Raw genomic sequence first — 12,539 nt, forward strand, 5'->3', positions numbered from 1 at the left:
TTTAGTATCTTTCGAGTTTGGTTGGAAGATAGTCCTTCATGTATTTCGTCCTTAATTTTGGAAGAAACTGTTTCTTCTCTTTTTGTTTAATGAAATAATTCGATTATCAAAAAAAGAAATCTTAACATAAGAAATTTTCTTTTTTTAGAAAAATAAATAAATGGTTTTACTTGAAATATATATTCATAATAAGACAAAAAGTGTTCAAAGCCAGTAACTTAGAATGATAGAAACAACTCGGTCTTTACATCAGTACATGGTTGATAAAACTAATTTTTATCAAACAAAATTCTCGTCAAAACTGCTGTTTCCTTACATATTAATCAACAGACCACATATCTCTGGATATTAACTTGTTGATTCAGTAGTCTCAGTTGGGCTATCAGTCTCTACTTTCTCCTCTGATTCTTCTGGTTTACTTGCAGCTTCCACACTTTCAAGCCTAGATATGCGAAACATTGCCAGATGAATATCCCCTGCAATACAGATAACTCATTTAAGGAAACTTCAAACATTCTAAGCAGAAGAGCATCCCCCACCTTAGCCAGGAATTTGTGCGAACGAGGAACTACTGGGTCTTACAGTCACTGTGTGTCACTGATTTTTTTTATTTTCCATTCTGTACTTGTTAGCACAATATCAAGAAGTACGACTTTATTTTTTCTTAAAATCAGAATCATACTCTCTTTTAATTACATTGCTGATTGCTGGTTTTTCCAGGAAACCCACCTGCAGCCTGCAGGTAATTCTACTGATACAAGTATATTTATGGTTTCCCCATTTAGCTTTAATGATCGATCATCTTCTCGACAGATGCAAACTGTAAAGAGCAAGATAAGTAGGATTATGTTAAAGAACAGTACCGAACGTAATACAACTTCCAGGTGATACAGTGGCTACAACTCCAGGTCTCAGCCTCTTGTCATCCACATATGTCCCATTTGTGCTGTCCAAATCTGTGACCAAAAGACTCTCTCCTTTCTTCTGAATGCGAGCGTGCACACCAGACACTGTCAATGTTTGGCAAGAAATTTTAACATGGAAGGCATTATTGAAACCAGTATTCTTATATATGGAGAAATGCTTACACAAAATAATCAATAACATTACGGACCTGTTGCAACTGGAATCACCATGTCTGCCTTCTCAGGAAGACGTCCGACAGTCACTTCACTCTTGATAATCCAAAACAATGTCATTAAGTATAAGCAAATTTGAAAAGGTACATAAAACCAATGAGAACAGAACAGCAGAAGTACTTACAGAAGCAATTTCGAATGCACCGGGCATTTTAACCTTAAAACCTATGTGCCTTGAATCTCCGTCACCTGCAATTTTTGCATATCATGTCAACAAAATCAAGAAAGCAGAGTATGCGTTGGGCATAGTCTGAAGTCCAACACTATAACAAGTCTGCAAATAATTTTAATGGCATTTCTTGCAGCACTTCAGGTTTCAGTACATATAAATAGTTGATTCTGAGTTCCAAATAGATTAGATAAAAAAAACTTGGCCTAGAACTGAATTGCAGGAAATAATTGCTAAACCCATATGAGCAGAATATGAATTAGTAACAAAGTAGTTCAGTTCAGTTAATCCCAAATAAATTTCAAGAAGAGAGAATTGACTGACCAACAGGAACAAGAAGCCATCTTTCTGCAACATCTGTACCGGAAGTTCTTTGTGCCTGATCAGAAGCAGCAACTATAGCTCCAAATCTTCCATGCTTTCTTGATCTAATCCGAGCACTTTGTAACTGCGAGGAAAGGTTTCTCGAGGACTGAAAATGGACTGAACCAGAAGGCAGAAAAGAGGGTCTGGCCTGAAATTGAGAAGGTGATGATAGAGGCCTTGGGAGCTTGGCGTGGGAAAGAGACTGTGTGGTTACTTCCATGTCTCTTTGTTTCTCGTAACTATTCTGGCAGAGCTTTGTTGGGTACATGGGTTTGGATTATGTGGCAGCTATTTAATGCTCTGATAAGGATGCGGATAACAAAATCTTGAACTTGCTCACCAGTGGCCAAAGGGGAAAAAAAAAAGAAAAAGAAAAAGACCAAGGAAATCGTTTTTAAAACTTTCTTTTTATTTTTTGAAAAGAAATGCTTTTGGCTTGTGAAAAAAAACAAAAAGTACTCGCTGTTTTCTGAAGGAAAAAAACATATATAGTGCCCCACAAGACAAGTCCTTCAGTTTCATTCTCACCAAATCATCAATGGCGGCCCTATAAAACAGAGTAGCAAAAACAACCTCTCTACAAAAGCTTAATTGAAGCATAACCCTCCAACCAAATGATCCGCAATATTTTTGGGAAGTATTGAACAATACTTAAAAGAACTTTACATTTCATCTGAGCAAAAGAAGCATTGATACAATGCTTAATTGAAGTGTTGATTCAATGCTTCTTTTGATCTTTACATTCATCTGAGCAAAAGAAGCATGAATCAGGTTCGATCAGCTAAACCAGCCAAACCTTTGAGAAGAAACAGAAAGAGATGATCGAACAAAGAATACAGCTGCCATATGGACACTCAGTTCAGGTCCGGCACAGAAGTGGAAACCAAATTCTGTACACTAAAAGGGCGACAGATGCTCGGTAGGGATTGGCCAGACCAGGTCGAATCAGCCAGCAAGGAGTTGACTGCATGTGTAGGGTTATAGAGATCCCACCAGACATGATCTGCAGCATCATTGCATGCCATCTCTACAGAGAGGCATCCGACCATAGCACCGCGCAAGCCTACTCCACAACATGCGTTCTCTATATCCTTAAATCCTGCAAATGACCGAAAAATGAAAGCATGGCAAAGGGTTGTTAGTATTCAACTACAGTTCCATTGATGATAATGTAGGTTTATTATAAAAGATCTAGTTTCCAATAAATTAATCTTATCAAACTTGAATCCAGGGCAGGGATCAATGCTAAAATCTAGTTTCCAATAACTTACATTTGGCGAAAGGGCAGGGGATTGCATGGATTCCCAAACAGAAATTTAGATTTCAAATTAGAACATGATGTATTCAGAGGTGCAGCATAAAATACAGGCAGCATTTATAGTTTCAAAATCTACTTGCAAAAGCTTTGAAATGCAGTTTCCTTTAATCCCACCAACTCTTGAAGCATGCCTACTATGTCCAAAAAAGATGAAGGTTCAGCATAAGCTATAGGGAATATTGGCAGTTAGGATTCCGAAATTGTTATCCTAACCTAGTAAGGTTAGGTAAGAAGGAGAGATTTTGCAGCATGTTCTCTACTAACTTTTAAACTCAAGTTGGGTAAAGGGTCTGCCTCAGTATGTCTATGGCCTTATGATTCTTTTCCACTCGTAGTATTGTTAGTTGTCACCAATGAGAATCAAATATCCGAAACATAGGGAACTAAAGAAGGGATCATACCGTAGAGGTTTTGGTTGGTTATGATCTCCATAATTCCTTGGTACACGTCACAGAATATTATCTGAGCATCAGGCAACTCTGACTTCATTTCAACAATTCGCTCATCAAGCATAGTATTATATTCCAAAATCAGCTCATTGATCTCCTCCACGCAACCGCTTCCATAATCATCATCGCCCACAGCAGTTATGTTGTACCAATCCAATACTGCACGAGGCGTACATCCCAAAGGTAATATTCCTAAGCATATAATCTTCCTCACATTGGCATCATATAGGTACTTTATCGCATCTACCATCTGGCTAACCAAAATGTGAGCAAATTCTGGACCACTGTACTTAAGCATTATGCCTGAGGTATTGCGGAGGAAGAGGTCAATGTAGTCATCTTTGCCAAAGGAGAGGTAGAATATGGAGGATCTGATAAAACGTTGAGCACTATCATCGCCAAGCTGCAGCTGCAAAATCTGGAAGGTCTCAGACACCTGGCGCAGCTGTTGGTTGAGAGACTGGTGGCTTTGACTGCTAGGCTTCATGATTGTTGCTTGTGCTGATCCATAATTCACGCCACTTAGAAGCCCATCAATGGATCCATTTTGACTGTAGAATGATGGGATATATGGCAAGCCTATCTTCCCAGCTGCACCAAACATAGAAGTCAAAATCACCATTAGTGCTAAACCTGTTAACTTAGTCCATGCTGTGATTAAAAACATGCTATTAAGTTGTTGAATAGGTTTTAAAGATCCCTATTGTACATTGGCAAACAATATACCACATGCAATTAAAAAGGGGATTAAGTTATTGAATAGGTTTCAAATAACCCCACTGTACATTGGCAAGCAAAAGACCACGTTAGCTCTTGTGCAACAATGCTAAATCCAGTTAAACAAAAAGGGACATTCTCTTAAAAAGCAAGTTCATTAAAGTGTTGAACAACCACGAAATATTCAATGGCCAATTAGGTGGATCAGATCCTTTTCTAGAGGAGCTTTGGCATTTGCAGATAGATCCCATTGAAAATGCCCAAAAGTCAGCTTACAAATACGTATTCGCCTATGCCACAAAGGATTTATACATTCTACATTATTTGAGGCACATTGTGTGCGCCGCGCAATTGTAGCTTGATGATGTGCAGCTCCTGATGCAACCAGAAGTTACATGATTCAAAGGAATCCATCAGTAATAGTCCTAAACAACTCCATCTTTCTTCCCCTGGACGGTTCTCCCCATTCTAGACAATGGATTGATAATAATAAAAGAAAATTTGCAGTGGAAGATTAGGAAAAAATATGATTTTCTGAACTGAGTTGGAAGAATAGGATTTGACTTAAAAACACAACCAGGTTCACTTGTTCAGCTATTCTCTTCAAGAAACAACAACCAAAAGAAAAACCCATGATATCAAATGCACCCAAACCTTTCGACATAGCAAATGCACAACCTATGCTTTCAAGTTTCAACAAAAGAAACAATCAATCAAAATACAGCAAGAAAGAAACAAAGATTACACGAAATAACACATTGAAAGAAAGTATGCAAGAGAGAGAGAGGTAGTACCAAGAAGATGAGGGAGAAGGCTTGCAGACCCATTGCAAGGAAGTAAAGAAAGATTGTGGCGAACAAGTGGGTAGAAGAGAGTATTGTCTCCACAGTCCACAGAAGAGTCTCCCATCACGTACAATGCAGCACCATACGACCCACCTTCCGTCGATAAGGTAGAGAACTGCCCATTTGTTACACTGGCCATACCCACTAAGATAGCAAGAATACACAAAAGAAAGATTCCTCTCCTTCCCACTACAGCCGCCGCTGTTTCCATTTCGATTTTCTTCGTACTAGCACTGAAAGTCTGCTTTCGTTTTGATTTCCTCATCTTGTTTGATGGGATCCTCGGTCTTGCATCAAACACCTGACCCTGTTCTCTTTCTTGAAGCACAATACTTTTCTAGTTTTTCTTGGACCTGTTAACTGTTGTTGGTACGGTGCGTTTATCGGTTAGCATGATTTCAACAGATTTTACCGAAAATCCTTTTCTTAGACCTCTCTTCGTTTTTCAGAATTAAACGACTAGGAATAATGGAGCGCCCAACCAAGAGGTTTAAGAAAAACATATATTAACGTAATCTTCACATGATACGAAGATTATGAGTGTTTGTTGCTGATGATTATTTGGTTCCAGAGTTGGAAGTAGAATTTGAAGCAGTTTATGTGATTCATGTGATTCCATGTTGCTTGCTAACAATCAAAATCCTATCTTTATATCCTAACAGTATTTGGTGATCATATGAACAAAATCAAATACCATCTTCAGCTCTTCAAGTGATGAGCAAATTCTTTTTACTGATTGTTTCAACGGCTAAGCTCAAAGTTTCAGTTTCTGGAGGACCTGTTTATAATTGGTGAAGCTAAAATTTTCCATCTCCATGATGGCACAGTATAAAAGTATGAGAAAGAACACTATAGTTCACTAGCAGTGCTCAAATGAAACTACTAGAAATCTGTATCATGTGCATCTTATTTTGGTATTTTGTCAGCACTAAGGCCAAAGCATAAGAGAAAAACAAAACAAAGTAAAATCTCTGATGTCTCAGAAATGAAAATATACTAGCGGACTGTTGTTGATGAGAATATCATCAGAGCAAGAGTATCTCTAAATCACTAAAAAACCAACACTAAGCTTCATTTCGAAATAACACCTAAAAGATCAGTGATCCCGCAAGTTTAAACCATATCTGTAGAATGATTACCAAAGGGCAGTGCAGGTGGTCCCTGGGAATAAAGAGTGATTGCCAGTAGCTGCTATGCCTTCAGCTTCCTGCTCATCCCACGTTTATTGTGCCAGGCACTCCTATCACCATGCATTGAGTTGTTCTTGGCAGAAACAGAGCATTGATCAGTCTGAGCACCCTTCCGGTTCATATCTATTTGGAGTTTACGCCTCATCCTGTTCTCTAACCGCCTTCCTCTCTGTGTGCGAGCCCTCTGCTCAATTTCCAAAGCTTGAGAGAAGTTCCAGATCCTAACAACACCTTCCTCACCTCCACAAATGATACGATCAGCCCCAATATCCACAGAAAATAAATTGGCCCCAAACCCATGTAACATTCTCTGGGGTGGTTCGAGACTGTTTGGATTTGCATGCTTGAACTTCATAGCATTCTTTCCCAGAGAGCGTCTTCTGGTCCTCAGAAGTGTCCTCACATCTATCAGTGACATCGTCCCGTCACTTGAAGCCGAAACAAGCCATGGAAACTCAAATGCAAGGGAGTAAACAGGCCCTGAGTGAGGAATCCATGTTGCAACCCGCACGATATCAGCTTTAACACAATGACTTGTCATCTCGAACATGTGTATAGCCCCATCTTCTCCTCCTGTGAATATAAAGTCTCCTGTGTGGCTTCGAGCCAAAGAATAAATATTCCCATCATGAGCATTATGAATGACTCCCAAAGGAATTCCTTTCTTTGTTTCCCACACATATACATCAGAACCTGATGCACTAGCAACAGTAGTATCATGAGGTGCGAGGCTCCAAACCCAGTCCCCATGCCTCAAGACCTTTAAGCACTTAAGAGAAGCACGATCCCACACCCGAACAGCCATGTCCCATGAACCACTATAAATGCTTGTAAGATCCAATGCCAGAGAAGTTACAGGTCCTTCATGTTCCCAAAGCCGGGACTCAGTGTTCTGTGCCTCGGCACCCCTAAGGTCAAATAAGCATGGGAGACCCTCCACGGCCCTCCAACAGTGAATGAACCCTTCAGTACCCCCAGCAATCAAGAGTTTAGTATCTGCGGCAACAGCTCTGATAGTGCAACCAAGGGGTCGTGATGATGCAATTGACAACCCTTCTTCCATGTCCCACATCCGGACCACCGAGTCATAGCCTGATGTAAATATCAGCTTTGCAGAAGCAAGAAGGAAAACTGTGCGCACTGCTTCAGTGTGACCAAACAAAGCTTCGATGCTATGACGTCCCAGAAATGTTTTACTTCTAAACTCCCTTTGAACAAACAGTTCTTTCCATGATTTCTCATCTGAAACCATAGATGTGGGAACTATGGGAAGTCCCCATCTCTCAGAATAGAACTCCTTCCAAACCCGGTGCTCTGATGCAAGCCTATAGAGGATAGGTGATACACAGGAAACGACGCCAAGTTCTTTGGGGTCAAGGCAATTGAGGATTTCGGAAATTAAAGCTGGAGGAAGGTCAGTAATTGACAGACGACAACCAGACAAAACATTGTTGCAAGGAGACTGTTTTGCAGTATAAGAACTTTTAATGCAGTTCTTATGATGACAATCTAACGTTGAGATGTTAATATGCTGTGCTTCAATTTGTTCGAGACAAGAATCTTTTTCACAGTTATCCAAATTCTTAGAGACCTCAGTGCACTCTTGGCATTCAAATGCCATAAAAAATGGTTATCCTAGACTTGAATTGGAGGGTTACTCCACGCCCTCGAATGAATCAAGTTTTAAGAATCAAAATCCCTATTAACCCTCAACCAAATACGCTAAATATCAACGAGATCTTGAAAATCGCAACTCTCAATCGAATTCTAACAAACCCCAATTGATGGAAAACCTAAACCTAAATTGAATTCGTCGATTGTTCAGACGACGAAATCCGACCAGAAAAGCTACAGATTGAAAGCAACAAAATAAACCAATAATAGAAAAGAAGAGTACAAAACTGAGCAAATCAAAGGTACCTCCAAAGAAAAGATCGTTCCACTAAGAGTTTCAAACTTTCAAGGACGACGATGGAGGACAAGGTAAACAGATTCGCTGCAGAAGAATTAATTCGGTCCAAGAGTTGGATTGAAAGCTTAATCACCGTTCAATGGTAGATAGATCTGACGGCCGAGATAAAGGAGTAGATGTCTGGCACGGAAGGAACCTTACGGTTTGCTGATTGTGGGCCGGGCTGAGTGGAGACTGGGCTTTTTTTGGACTTGGCTACCTTGGCTTGATGGCTTCTCCGCAGGATTCAGGGCCAAATGGCCCAATAAGTTTCATGGTGGGCCTACAATCAATAATGGGCCTAAAATCAGAAGACTTTGTAAAACGACTAAACCAGATCCTACCGTTACTCCTCAATCTCCTCCTTCAAAATTGCTCTCTACGACTCTACCCCAATATAATTTCATTTCACCGCCCAATTCCCTCCAAAACACTCCAATGTCAGACGAAACAACCACCTCAGAAACGACGGCCACCACCACCACCACCACCACCTTCCAATCGCCACCGTCTGATTCCCTCCCGAATTCCCAATTGGCAATCCAATCACTCTCGTCCATCCTCGCCACCATCCCTCCCTCTCTTTCCACCTCCCAGAACCCTTCCCGCTTCCTCCTCCACGACCCCGATCTTCGAAGCCATCTTATTAGCCCTTTACGCCCACGAAACCACGACCCGAGGAGATCAACCCGTAACCTTAAACGTACCCGATCTGTCAAACCCCAGTATTTATCATGAATCAAAATCCCCAATTAAAAACAACTCAACAGGATTTAATCTGACGGTTATATCCCCAGCTTTGGAACTGTGAGGTCCACCAGGAGGGCCATGATGATTGTAGGGGCTGCATTGGAATTATATGACAGCAAAATATTTCTGATGCCTGTGGAATCCAAAATTGATTTCTGTGAGTTTTGCAAGGTCTGGGCAGGTCAAGATGGGGACATGTATAAAGAAGACAATGGTGATGACTCTGAAAATGAAAATTTTGAGGAGAAGAAGAAAGGGAAGGAGAAGAAGGAAGGGAGGATTCCTCTGCCATGGGAGCTATTGCAGCCCATTTTGAGGATACTGGGCCACAGCCTTTTGGGGCCCAATATGGATAAGGCTCCGTTTGGGGCAGCTTCTGGTGCTTGTAGGAGTTTGTATGCAAGGTGTTTGCATGATATAAATCCCAATGCAATTTTGGCAATTGGTAGTCTTCTTAGATTGGAGAAGATTGCAATGGATGAGAAGTCTAATGTTAATTATACTGAGATCCCACCTGCTAATGTAATCACAATTTGAGATCTATTAGTCTGATATTTCATGGAGCTCAATAATCTGCAAAGGAATTCTATTTTTCAAGCTATGCATGTGGTTAAGTTGTCTTTCAATCTTCATCTCTCTTATTGAAAAACATAAAACCAGGAATTGAATATAAATTATAAATGAACTGTTATTGAGTATAGAATTTGCAGGTTACAACACTCGTATCCATGAACCGATAATTCGAAAGAAGTATAAGATCATGAATCACAGAATATCAGAGTATCAAATTCAAGACAATGCCGGAAGAAATGCAATTGCCAATCCAATAAAAGTTGCTTGAACAGATATGGCAATGCTTGAAGCAGCCACATTATCATTGCTCCCGGTTGAAGTATTTTCAGCAAATCCTCCCCGCGGCATTGCCTCTGCAATTTTTATTTTTTTTTAAAAAAAAGAAAATGTTAGATTCTGACAAAACAATAATGTGTGTTTAGTTTTGACTACACAAACTTCTAAATTGCATGTTGAAAAAATTGAAATTTGCAGATTAAATTGAACGGATGAGAAAGGGAGTAAGAACCTGGTGCCTCACTTGCTGTTGGACCACCTAGTACCGGGAAATAAGATTAGTTCAGTAAAATCATCTTCAATCTCAATATAACATGTACTCGAATAACTTTACAAAATGTGATTTGCACTAGTAGTATTTTCATGCAAATTTATCTTTGTTTTCAAGAGTTTTCCAGAGAAAGGCCTTGCAATATGTCTGGGCCTGATGTGCAAACAAAATGGGCCGCTTTTACTCAGTGGGCCAGAAGCAATCCAACACATTCTATCATGACCAACAAACACTGTTGGTTATGGACTTGGCCCAGCTTCATAAGGGTTCTCTCTGGCCTATGGCACTGACCAAAAAACAGACGAAGGCCCATCCATGCATTGAGGAGCGAGCTGCCAGCAGGCAGCAGAATCCCAACACCCAATTCGGTGCCGCAATTAATGCCGACAAGAGTGCTTTCGTCTCCTCATTAGTCCCACCAAGAAACTATTCTCTATATGTTAGTCTGTATTCTAATTCCTAGGATGCCAAATTAATCTTTGTTTTCTAGTGGATGGTAAATGAGAAAAGATTACGTTGGATCTGTTTCTCTTCTCGAGGTTCCACAGATTCTCACATCAATTTAAAAAAAAATTGAAATGATAGATCAAATAATCAAGGGGGAGGAGGCCTAACCTGCACACAAGCTAGGAGGAGGAGTCTCAACTTTACAAATTGAAGGAAGCTTGAGAGCCCTATTCACATCAATCTTCACCCCAAAAGTTTTGGATTTTCCGAGCAGTGTACACAGGCAGATCGGGTTGCTATCCACCAGCCCCGCCAGTTCAGGGCAGCACGGCTTGTCCGGCACCATCAAGTTGCTCCCGTTCTCCACATACGTCAAGCAATCCGACAAGTTCATTAGGGTCGAGAAGCAGTCCGGCGACGGTGACACCGCCGGCGGCCCCATCGCAAATGGAGCCTCCGGCGCCGGTTCTTGCGCCGACACTGTCGACATTCCGTAAAGCGTCATTAGCAATATAGTGGCTATAGTGATTCGAGCGGCGGAGGACATTTTGCGTGTCTTGCCGTGTAGGAGGAGTTAGGTATTTGTGAGTAGTTAGTGTTTTGAAGAAAAGAAGTGGAGATGGTGAACAGTTGAGGTTGCAGAGAGTGAAAGAGGCAGCTCAAGTTAATAAAAATGCAACTACCACTTAATTACTCTTTATAGATCTCCTTATACTTAACTTTTTTTTAAAAAAATGTTTTTTATGTCTTAAGAAACTTTAAAAATAAATTGAATTTTATGTGAAAAATCACGGACCCAAAAAAAAAATTTAGATGGTAAAGGTTAGAGAAATTTTACAAGACACCTTATCAATGAGGATGTTCCCTAGGGATAAAGACTCGTGTAGGTCCCTCCCACGAGGTATGAACTCACACAAAAAATTTTATGTGTTTACTCGGTGTGTTTTGTGAGACATTATTACGTAGTCTCGATAGTTTACTCAGTGCAACAAAACTACAACGTTTTTGTTTTATCATATAAGAGTTCGATTGGTTGAGTTCCATTTGAAGGGAAATTTTATCTACACATCATCAATATACTAAGTCTACACCACTTTTTTAAAATTTGTAGTTTCTAAAAATATCATAGTGTGCAATGACATATAAACCCTTAACATCAATATTTGAAAGAAATATTTTTTATATATTTTATTGTTGATTACTAAATTTACACCATTCCCAAAAAAACCTAATTTTCACTCCAACAAACGTTGTAGAGGATGATGACATCATTGAGACATTCCCGATCCTTATCTACTCTGATGTCAAAAACGTGAAAATTGGTGGCGAATTAATGGAATGCGTGATGTGCCTGAGCGAGTTTGAAGACCATGATAAGCTGCGTTTTATCCAAATTGTCACCACGTCTTCCATCTGGACTGTATTTGTTCTTATGGCTACGAGTCTTATCGAGGGTCTAGAGAGAGAAAAGGGATAGAACACCATATATTAGGATATCTTGTTGTAAGTGAAGTTGTTCAGTACTAGTTGCTTTGATACCTGGAGATCGTCTTTTAAGAACTTTGAAGCTGCATTTTCAAATAATATGACGAGGGTTGAGGAATAATTTAATTTCTTTAGAATCTATGCAGCGTAGTGATATAAAACTTACTTTTGCCAAGCAAGGCTTGATTTTTCTAATCTTGAATGCGTGAAGGGAGTTAGAGGAAGGGTCATAGATCGTACGCCGGACATGAAGGTAGCGGAGAGGGTCCAAGGTTGAAGACCTTGCAAATGTGTGAACTTAACACAAATATTTGTGATATTGTGTATAAAAAGGGTAATTTGGTATTTTCACTATAAAATTGGGTATAAACTTATAACTTTTTTTTGTAAACTTATCATATTGAAAAAGTGATGTAGACTTAGTATATTGATGGTGTGTAGATAAAATTTCTCCCACTTGAATTGCCTTTATTAGGCCATCAAATTGTTAAATGGGCCGCTTTAAGCAAAAAAGAGTTGTTAATTAGGCCACTTCAACCCAAAACTATAAAGTTTTGTTCCATGGGCTGCAATGTAATTGTTAAATGGGCCCC

The 12,539-nt window shown here is 39.9% G+C and overlaps 4 protein-coding genes and 1 pseudogene across 6 annotated transcripts; 1 reads left to right on the forward strand and 4 right to left on the reverse strand.

Moving 5' to 3' along the window:
• Nucleotides 1–161: 161 nt before the first annotated feature.
• LOC120002968 (zeaxanthin epoxidase, chloroplastic) lies at nt 162–1,942 on the reverse strand. The gene is made up of 5 exons (XM_038851845.1): nt 1,633–1,942; nt 1,264–1,328; nt 1,115–1,175; nt 864–1,010; nt 162–476 (listed from the first exon to the last, which is right to left on the reverse strand). Exons 1-5 carry the CDS (start codon nt 1,940–1,942, stop codon nt 349–351), a joined length of 711 nt encoding a protein of 236 aa, XP_038707773.1. The 3' UTR covers nt 162–348.
• A 316-nt stretch (nt 1,943–2,258) lies between these two features.
• LOC120002665 (GDSL esterase/lipase At1g71250-like) lies at nt 2,259–5,765 on the reverse strand. The gene is made up of 3 exons (XM_038851423.1): nt 4,953–5,765; nt 3,394–4,032; nt 2,259–2,773 (listed from the first exon to the last, which is right to left on the reverse strand). The coding sequence occupies exons 1-3, from the start codon at nt 5,266–5,268 to the stop codon at nt 2,529–2,531; spliced, it is 1,200 nt and encodes a 399-aa protein (XP_038707351.1). The 5' UTR covers nt 5,269–5,765; the 3' UTR covers nt 2,259–2,528.
• Nucleotides 5,766–5,892: 127 nt separating this feature from the next.
• Nucleotides 5,893–8,215, reverse strand: LOC120002664 (F-box/WD-40 repeat-containing protein At5g21040-like). The gene has a single exon (XM_038851422.1). It carries the CDS (start codon nt 7,812–7,814, stop codon nt 6,195–6,197), a length of 1,620 nt encoding a protein of 539 aa, XP_038707350.1. The 5' UTR covers nt 7,815–8,215; the 3' UTR covers nt 5,893–6,194.
• A 158-nt stretch (nt 8,216–8,373) lies between these two features.
• On the forward strand, nt 8,374–9,458 carry LOC120002465 (annotated as a pseudogene).
• Nucleotides 9,459–9,552: 94 nt separating this feature from the next.
• Nucleotides 9,553–11,165, reverse strand: LOC120002762 (non-specific lipid transfer protein GPI-anchored 12). 3 transcript variants are annotated; one of them, XM_038851565.1, is made up of 3 exons: nt 10,630–11,165; nt 9,976–10,002; nt 9,553–9,820 (listed from the first exon to the last, which is right to left on the reverse strand). In XM_038851565.1, exons 1-3 carry the CDS (start codon nt 11,006–11,008, stop codon nt 9,684–9,686), a joined length of 543 nt encoding a protein of 180 aa, XP_038707493.1. In that variant the 5' UTR covers nt 11,009–11,165; the 3' UTR covers nt 9,553–9,683. The 3 variants fall into 3 exon arrangements, with proteins under 3 accessions (XP_038707493.1, XP_038707492.1, XP_038707494.1); XM_038851564.1 differs by having other exon boundaries at nt 9,976–10,008; nt 10,630–11,158; XM_038851566.1 differs by lacking the exon at nt 9,976–10,002.
• Between the last annotated feature and the right edge of the window lie 1,374 nt (nt 11,166–12,539).

This window comes from Tripterygium wilfordii, chromosome 7 (genome assembly GCF_013401445.1).
Source record: "Tripterygium wilfordii isolate XIE 37 chromosome 7, ASM1340144v1, whole genome shotgun sequence".
NCBI lineage: Eukaryota > Viridiplantae > Streptophyta > Magnoliopsida > Celastrales > Celastraceae > Tripterygium > Tripterygium wilfordii.

What these genes read in the sequence shown, in the direction of transcription:
- LOC120002968 (XM_038851845.1), bottom strand. Translation starts at nt 1,942, where the DNA reads ATGTACCCAACAAAGCTCTGCCAGAATAGTTACGAGAAACAAAGAGAC. An exon ending in ATGGCTTCTTGTTCCTGTTG is followed by an intron (nt 1,329 to 1,632) that starts GTCAGTCAATTC and finishes CAAAAATTGCAG; the next exon opens with GTGACGGAGATTCAAGGCAC. An exon ending in GTGCATTCGAAATTGCTTCT is followed by an intron (nt 1,176 to 1,263) that starts GTAAGTACTTCT and finishes TGGATTATCAAG; the next exon opens with AGTGAAGTGACTGTCGGACG.
- LOC120002665 (XM_038851423.1), bottom strand. Translation starts at nt 5,268, where the DNA reads ATGAGGAAATCAAAACGAAAGCAGACTTTCAGTGCTAGTACGAAGAAA. An exon ending in CCTTCTCCCTCATCTTCTTG is followed by an intron (nt 4,033 to 4,952) that starts GTACTACCTCTC and finishes TGTTTGGTGCAG; the next exon opens with CTGGGAAGATAGGCTTGCCA. An exon ending in AACCAACCAAAACCTCTACG is followed by an intron (nt 2,774 to 3,393) that starts GTATGATCCCTT and finishes GGTCATTTGCAG; the next exon opens with GATTTAAGGATATAGAGAAC.
- LOC120002762 (XM_038851564.1), bottom strand. Translation starts at nt 11,008, where the DNA reads ATGTCCTCCGCCGCTCGAATCACTATAGCCACTATATTGCTAATGACG. An exon ending in TCCTCCTAGCTTGTGTGCAG is followed by an intron (nt 10,009 to 10,629) that starts GTTAGGCCTCCT and finishes CTTATTTCCCGG; the next exon opens with TACTAGGTGGTCCAACAGCA. An exon ending in AACAGCAAGTGAGGCACCAG is followed by an intron (nt 9,821 to 9,975) that starts GTTCTTACTCCC and finishes TAAAAATTGCAG; the next exon opens with AGGCAATGCCGCGGGGAGGA.
- LOC120002664 (XM_038851422.1), bottom strand. Translation starts at nt 7,814, where the DNA reads ATGGCATTTGAATGCCAAGAGTGCACTGAGGTCTCTAAGAATTTGGAT.